The 7,948-nt window shown below is 34.9% G+C and overlaps 1 protein-coding gene across 1 annotated transcript in view; it reads right to left on the bottom strand.

Moving 5' to 3' along the window:
• NAV3 (neuron navigator 3) overlaps positions 1–7,948 on the bottom strand; it is a 688,714-nt gene that overhangs the window by 23,806 nt on the left and 656,960 nt on the right. Inside the window, 2 exon segments of the mRNA XM_014585711.2 lie at positions 67–221; positions 7,037–7,272. Coding sequence (XP_014441197.1) covers positions 67–221; positions 7,037–7,272 — 391 coding nt within the window.

Raw genomic sequence — 7,948 nt, 5'->3', positions numbered from 1 at the left:
CACAGGAAAGTGATTTTGATGACTAATTTTTCATAATTAATTATTCAAAACATTTGAGAAACATACCATTTGTTGTATTTACAGTTGAGGAAACCATTGAAGATATCACTCAAAGAGCCCACATGATGTAGATTATCAAGAATTATTACAACTGGGAGCTCTATGCCATTATTATCAGCACTGCACTGTTCAGCCAGGTTAGCTAGATACTGTTGTAATTCCTTAAACAAAATAAAGAAAACAAATACATCAATGATAAATTTATACTGATGGCAAAAATTAATATTTGAGGAATAACAGATGCTTTGCTTCCCCCCCACCTCAGTTTTTTTTGTTTGTTTGTTTGTTTGTTTTAATCAAAGTTATAGGTCGCCTTACTGGTATAAATGTTATTCTACAAAGCAAAACCCATATATGTAATGCAGAGAGAATAGTTAGTTTTTTAAAGAAAAGAGAGAAGAAGGAAAGCAAGAAGAGCCAGTTCTGAACACCTGTAGCAAATATAAAACTGTAAACAGGAAGACATGTTTCTCAGTCACATTTTCCTCAGAAGAAAAGTTAAAATGTGTTCTGGAAATAAAATCTTATGATAAGACATCAATATTGAGACTTCGTTCTTATTTTTGATCTTTCAATGATAAAAGTGAGTTTTTGCAAAGTTTAAAATTTCAAGGACAGGGTAAATCCAAAATTGCACCTCACAGTCTCCATTAATACTTTTAATATTAATTTCATTTAGATGAGGTACATCGGTAATTGTGGCCATAGGATTTTGAAAAATGCATGGTGAATTATTTATTTATTTACAATCTGCATGCAACTGCTGTGATATTGAATACAGATGAAATGTGTTGCATTTCCCTGGGTCCTTTAGCAATAGCATTAAGCATTTCTTGAGTTTCTTGGTTTTCTTACAGATATTATTCCTGTCTAATAGCTTTTAATCTAAATATGATAACCAGTTCCCTGATTGACTGCTCTCACAGATGGGTAGGCCAGGAACATAATTAGGTTTCTTAGAATTATCCTAATCAGTAACAGCATTTCCATAATATTTGCATATTTACAATGACATTTTCAATTTGTAAGTCTTGCTCAGGGTTAAAAAACAATTCCATGATCCCAATTTCTGGCAGTCAGGTAAATATGTAAACCACTCGCTCTAGATGCAACCTCTTTCTGTCTGTCATATCACTTTTATAATTAAAAGTAGATTAGGATAAAACAATGGTCAGGGTTTTGAGGCATTTAGTAATATTTATTTAAGCTCCATGTAAAATTTATTAAAGAAATAAGGTACTATTTGTTTTACATTGAGCCAGTCACATAGAATAAATGTTGCTTAAAATAAAAGAATACGAATGTTTAAAATCTTAGAAATTTAATTTACTTTTAAAGAGAACATAAAATTTGTAACACTAATCTAGCTATATGAAGTCATTTGTTTACTTATAAGATATTTACTATTGGGACCAGCAGTTAGCGTAATGGCTATGTCGCTGGACTCCCATGTAGTCGACCGTGGTTTGAGTCCCGGACCCGGTGGCTTAAAACTCATGCCAGGCGCGTGTGCGTGCATGCCCAAGATCCCGAGAGGAGAATGGAGGAGAAGGGAATGTGGCGTGGCCATCCCCTCTGGGGGGTGATTTCTCGCTTTCTATCTCTCTGTCTCTCTCTGTCAGTCTGGCAAGCGCACGCGCCCTATAGCAAAAATCTCTCAAAAAAACCCCCAAAGATATTTACTATCTACTATGCTTAAGTCCTAAGACCAAACTCTGGGGGATATAAAAATAGGGAACACTAATATTATGGAATTCAAGTACATTTAGCATTTATTTTAAGCTGCACAAAATATTTCTCTGGACATAGGGGCTAAAAGGGGTAATGAGACTGTCTTCCACAGGTGGCTTAAATAGATGTCATGTTAGGGACCAATTTAAATATGGTAAACCATTTCAACATAATATCAAAAAAGTATTACTAGTATGCGAGGTCAAGAGAAGAGATTTGACTGAGTTGGTGTGTATTACAGTTTCATGGAAGAGGTAACTGGAGTTTGGGGAGGGTACTAGGCACACACACACAAGTAAATTTACAAAATGTTAAGTGAAATATTCCATGAGAAACATTATATGATGGATGTGGCCTACAGGACAAAGAGAGATCCAATTGGTGATGCTGAGGGGCTTCACAGAGAGGTAACATTTGAGATGAATCTTATAATAAGTAGAATTTCAACTGACAGTTACTCAGCTATTCATTCTTTCAACATGTCTTCATCAAGCACCTACTATGCGCCAGGTACTTTGGCACTAAAGATTCAGAGATAAAATATATTTCACTACTTTAGGAACTTGGGGGTGATAAGCAGAGAAGAAACTCTGCAAGTGAATTACAATACAATATGGTAAGTGAAATGTACAAAACACTACAGTGAGACTTAAGAGAGGCATCTAATCCAGTCTTAAAGTTCAGAGAACAATGGGGTTCACTGGGTAAAAACTATTCAAACCTAAAGAATAAAAAAGAATAATTAGGAAGTGTGAGTGTTTGATGTGTCCTGGGAAATAATGTGCCCTGTAGACTCAGAATAGGGTACTTGGGAATGGTATTTACAAGAGAGGGAAAACAGAAAGACTGACTCTATGGAGAAAAAGATGGATTTTATCATGTATGCAAGTGTGAACCATAGATGTTTGTTTGATTTTTTTATTTTCAGAAGGAGAAAGTAATTTATTTATGCAAATAAACAGAAATAATTATTAGTTAGAAATAAAAAATGTATTCAAGAGGCTTATAGTAGAATAGAAGAATAGGCAGGTACACATATAATTATAATTCATAGTCAAAAATAATATTTTACTCCAAAAAAGTATAGAAAAAAGATTTTGTTTACAGCCTGTAAAGATTACTTGCAGCTTCCAGAAAAGACTTTCTGGTAGAAATATTTTTTGCTGTAAATCTTCTATTTTTAAGATTAGACAATATTTTGGTGATTAAAAATGAAAACAAACTTTCCAGAGAGATGGCAAATACTAATCAAAGGCAGACACATTTAAAAACTGATGTTTACGTAGGACATACCTGGTGGTATACATTTTCTGAAAGTCAACAATGGTAAATAAATTAGAAAAGAAAGTTTACAGCCTTAAATAATTGGTAAGGTCACTGGACATTTCCTGCAGCAATGAAGAAGAAACTTTGAATATCCTAGGGATCAGAGTAAAACAGTCTGAATTTTGTTTCAACAATGTGGTAAATATTTGAAAGGGAGAAGAGAAACCAGTCAAGAGGATTCTGAAATTGTTGAAGTCTAGAGATACTAAGTGGATTGAACAAGGACATGAGATAGTTTTGATCTAGTGCAGAAAGCAATGGAAAAACAGTGAATAATTTTAATGCAATACAAATGACAAAAGCAATAAAAGGAAAAAAGGAAATTAAAGGGATATTGTGAATCAAGCACTTAGAAAATAGTTGCAATGGTTCAAATGAGAGAGGGTATGAATTTGGGTAGGAGATTAGTTGCAGTGGAGATATATGAAAAAGAATGGAGTTAAGATTTTTATTTTTTCAGAGCTGAAATGGTCATTTCTAGATATGTATATCAAATACTTGACCAGAAACATATTTGTAAACTAATAGAAAGCACCACATTTGGGAAAGCAGACATGACTAATAATGTTCAACTGGAATCAACCCCACCAGTCAACACAAGTTGATGTAATGGAAGTCATCCAAATGAAAGCGGAAGTGAGAGGGAACAGAATGCTGAGGAACATTTTCATTTACTGGTAGGAAGAGCTGTCAAAGAGACTGAGAAAGAACTTACTGGAAATAAGAAGGCAATATGGAGAGAATGACAATTGTAAAAGTTAGAAGAAATTGTAGAAAGGAGAGGTCAACTATAGCAACATACTAGACACAGAGAGAGAAAGTTGAGAGAGAAACAGAAAAATAGAACAAAGCAGTGAATTTGGTAATTAGGAGATCATAGGGTCATTTTTGGACAAGTGGTGCTATTAAATTATAATGTGGTTCTTCGCTGTCTTGAGAAGACTTACAGATTTTTTGAAAATTGTACTGAAACTATAGACAGTTGGAGATATACATGAGGAATCTTTTTATCTATCTTAGGATTTTTTTTCACAGACCCCCATGAGCCCCAATCTAGCTTAGTTGAGATAAGATTGATTGAGGTATTTACACATTAGCATAAGAAGTTCCATATCCACAGCTAGTTGGATAGACAAAAGCAGGCCTATCTACCAGATGGACACTGAAAATGAGAAGAATCCCATACTTTGAAAACAGAGACAAAACACCACTGTTATATAAAAACTGTTGATCATTGCTTTCTTTGATTTTGACTCCAGACACACTAAAAATGAATCTGCCAAGCCCGGTTTTCTGATCTTTTTCCACCTAACATTCCAAGTGGCTTCAGCTGGCCACATATTCTTTACTAAATCCATCTCTTGCCTTCTGGGCTGGCTATATCAAATGTCACAAAGTATGACTTTTTATTTTAATGTATATTGCTCTCAATCAAAATATTCCAGCTGGCAGCTTGAGGGAGGGCTTGAAGTATGGGAAGAGGAACAGAATGTAAAATGCAGAGGTACCAAAAACATGAAGATGTTTTCATTTGATGGCTTATTGTTTGATCTTTCTCTTTTGAATAAGTAACTGCTTTTTGGCTCTTTCTCTTCAGCACTATCTATGGCATGGTATAAAACACATCAGCAATTTCATAGTTCTTTCTTTTTTGTTTTCTTCAGGAAAATGATATAGTATTTCATGCTTCATTAGCCTTTTTTTTTACCTTAGTAAAATACACTGTTAGCAGCTACCCCTAACACAATTTCAACTTATCATCTCTTCTTTTATATCATCTTCACTATACTTATCTCCCAAATAAACCAGTGTGAATTTTTTCTTTGGCAAGAATTGACCAAATTCTCTGGCAATGATTGTATCCAGCATTACAGACAGTTCATTCATATCGTACAACCATAAAACAAATAATAGACATTTTTTGGGTGGTATTTTCTGCTTTCTTGGTGATGAATGCTATCAATTCATGATTTGTCCATGAGATTCTTTCTATTGTTTCCTAGTTCTGTTCAAACACTTTTGGCAATGCTTTCTTTTTCTTATTTTGTAAAAACAAAAATGGAACTGGCTTAATAATGGCACAAATGATTTTCTTCTGAAAAAGCAGAAGATAAGAGCATTGGAAATACATAATTCAAACACTGGAAAGGACTAAGCTTGCTGGCTGAAGGAAACAAACAGTAGTGTTTTCTACTTTGGCTTAGAGGGAGAGTCAAGCATTCAATCTCAGATGCTGTTTCTCTTTAGTTGAAATGACAATGGGTGATTCAACTACAATTTGAATAGCTCTGAGTTCTAAAGAAATATTCAGAATTCATGTATATTCCACATTTATTTAACTTGAAGTGATCCCACCATGTTTACATAGATCCTTGTTGTCCTTGAAGAATACACATAAGACCATTTTGAAGAAAGAAGTATACGTGAGTGTGTGTGTAAGAAACCTTCTTTGGGAGCCAAGGGCTATAATTAACAGTTGTGGCAACCCTTATACAGTGCTTGCTACTCACACTGTTCTACCCCCCAACACACACACTCACTTAGACCTTACCATAAACTTAATATATTCTATGTTTTTTTTTAAATATATTCTCTGTTAAAGATGAGCAAGTTAAGACACAAAGAAATTCAGTAATTGAACCTAAATCTTACAGTTTTTCAGCGTTAACTTAATTACTGAACTACCCCATGATGAAATTTTGTTTGCTAGACTATATATCTGGATTTGGGTTACTTTTGGGAGTTATGTTTATTTTTAAATTTGCAGACTTGAGGTTTCTGAGAGGTTTAGATCATCTCATCAGGATGTCTTTAAAAACATGAACTGACCAGTATCATCAGGATTCCCTTAAGGTATGGTTTATACCAGGTACAGTTTCCCAAAAGAAAATCAGGTTGCATTGGTTCACACTTTAAGAAATAATTACAGGAAAAACTAGGTTAGTGTTAAGAATATGGTAACCATGAGGAGACCAGCAGTTAGCGTAATGGCTATGGCGCTGGACTCCCATGTAGTCAACCATGGTTCAAGTCCCGGACCCAGTTGCTGAAACTCACACTGGGCGTGTGTGCACGAGTGCGCAAGATCCTGAGAGGAGAATGGAAGAGAAGGAATTGAAGGGATTGAGGCATGGTCACCCGCCCCTGGAGGGTGATTTCTCACTTTCTATCTCTCTGTCTTTCTGGCGAGCACGCACCCTATAGCAAAAACCTCTCAAAAAAAAAAAAAAAAGAATATAGTAGCCATCAACAATCTCCTTTGACAGTTTTTTTATTTTATTCATAGTATATGAAAATACTGGCTATGTACTATAGCCCCTCATGCTTATTTAATATCTGAGAGTGTTCAGGCATGTTAGCTATTAATTGATGGCAAAAGAGAACATTTTTCAGTTTCCAAGGTTCCTAAATTCAAATCCTATAGAAATGTGACATGAGCATATTGCTGTTCCCAGAATTTTCTGCCTAGAGCATTCTAATTATTCCCAAATCCTCATTGCTGTAACACCCTAGTTAATTCCTACTTATCTTTTAAGACCCAGACCAAGAACTGTTTTTTTATGAACCTCTATTCCTCCAGGAAGAGTTATTCTTCCCTCTTGCTTCCAAAGCACTGTGTACAGAGACCTCTCCTTACTTTGCTACTTCCGAAATAGATGTTTAAGAGAAAGCAGACAACAGGGACTGTCTCATTTTATGTTGTATATTCCCAATACTTGATAACTAAGTGTCATTGCAAACAGAAATCTTACTCAAATTTATAAAACAGAATTTAGTCATTTATGAGATTATAGTTTTAATCAAAGAGATGGACTATTTTCCCCTATAAATATGAAAGTCTCACACAATCTTAACACTTGATTGCTTAAGATATTTATTGATAAATAACAGCTATTCTCTAATGGTTCCTGTGACTTACCTTACTGGACTTGTGGTCCACATTAAATGTGGCAATTGCATCTTCTGTTTTTTTCCTCCCTGATTTGGTTATTACGTATTCAGCAAGTTTGTTTGCTAAATAGGTCTTTCCTGTACCACTTGGTCCCGAGAGTATAATTCTATGATGCTCCATCAACAAGTTAAAGTACCTTTGGGTAATTGGTTTAGGAATCAGAGTATCAAAAACAAAACTGTCCAAACTGTTTTCTTCTACTCCTAAAGGAAGAAACAAAGGAAATACCATGTCTTACTATTCTACATAAGCTAGAATTTAATAGTAAAGGTGTCAACTAAGAGCAGAGTTTTGTTAGTCATAGAAATGCAGTCTTTACAAAATATCTTTTCACAATAGATATTTCTATCCCACAAATATATGTTGTCATTTTAAGACAGAAAACATGTCAATACTAAGTCAGAGTGAACATCCAAATGAAGTAAGTTAGGGCCAGCCTGCTGACTTGATGGTTAAGGGGACTGGATTGCATATGGCTGACTATGCAGTTTGAGTCCCAGATATGGTGGTTTTAGGAACATGCCAGGCATATGTGTATGTGTTCTCAAAATCCCAAAAGGAAGGAGAAACAGAGGAAAGGGGATTTGGCATGGCCATTCTGTATGGAGGGCTTGCTTTCTTACTTTCTCTCTCTCTCTGTTTCTTTCTAGCAAGCACATGCACTTTTCAGCAAAATTAAAAAAGAAAAAAATGATAGCAAGCTACTTCCTTTTGTTCAGGCTTCCCTCCACTGCCTACTTCATGTTTTGTACTTACGTTTCCATAGAGAAATGGAAGTGTTGTAAATTCTGTCATAGAACCTTTCTTCCCTTTGAAGGTAGTTAGGTTTGTTAAGAATAAATGTAAAGATCATGTCTCTGTGTGTGTGTTCTTCATTTT

Source organism: Tupaia chinensis, unplaced genomic scaffold, assembly GCF_000334495.1.
Source record: "Tupaia chinensis unplaced genomic scaffold, TupChi_1.0 Scaffold000085_1, whole genome shotgun sequence".
Taxonomy (NCBI): domain Eukaryota; kingdom Metazoa; phylum Chordata; class Mammalia; order Scandentia; family Tupaiidae; genus Tupaia; species Tupaia belangeri.
The sequence above is the reverse complement of the archived record's forward strand: the minus strand, read 5'-3'. Positions and strand labels throughout refer to the sequence as shown.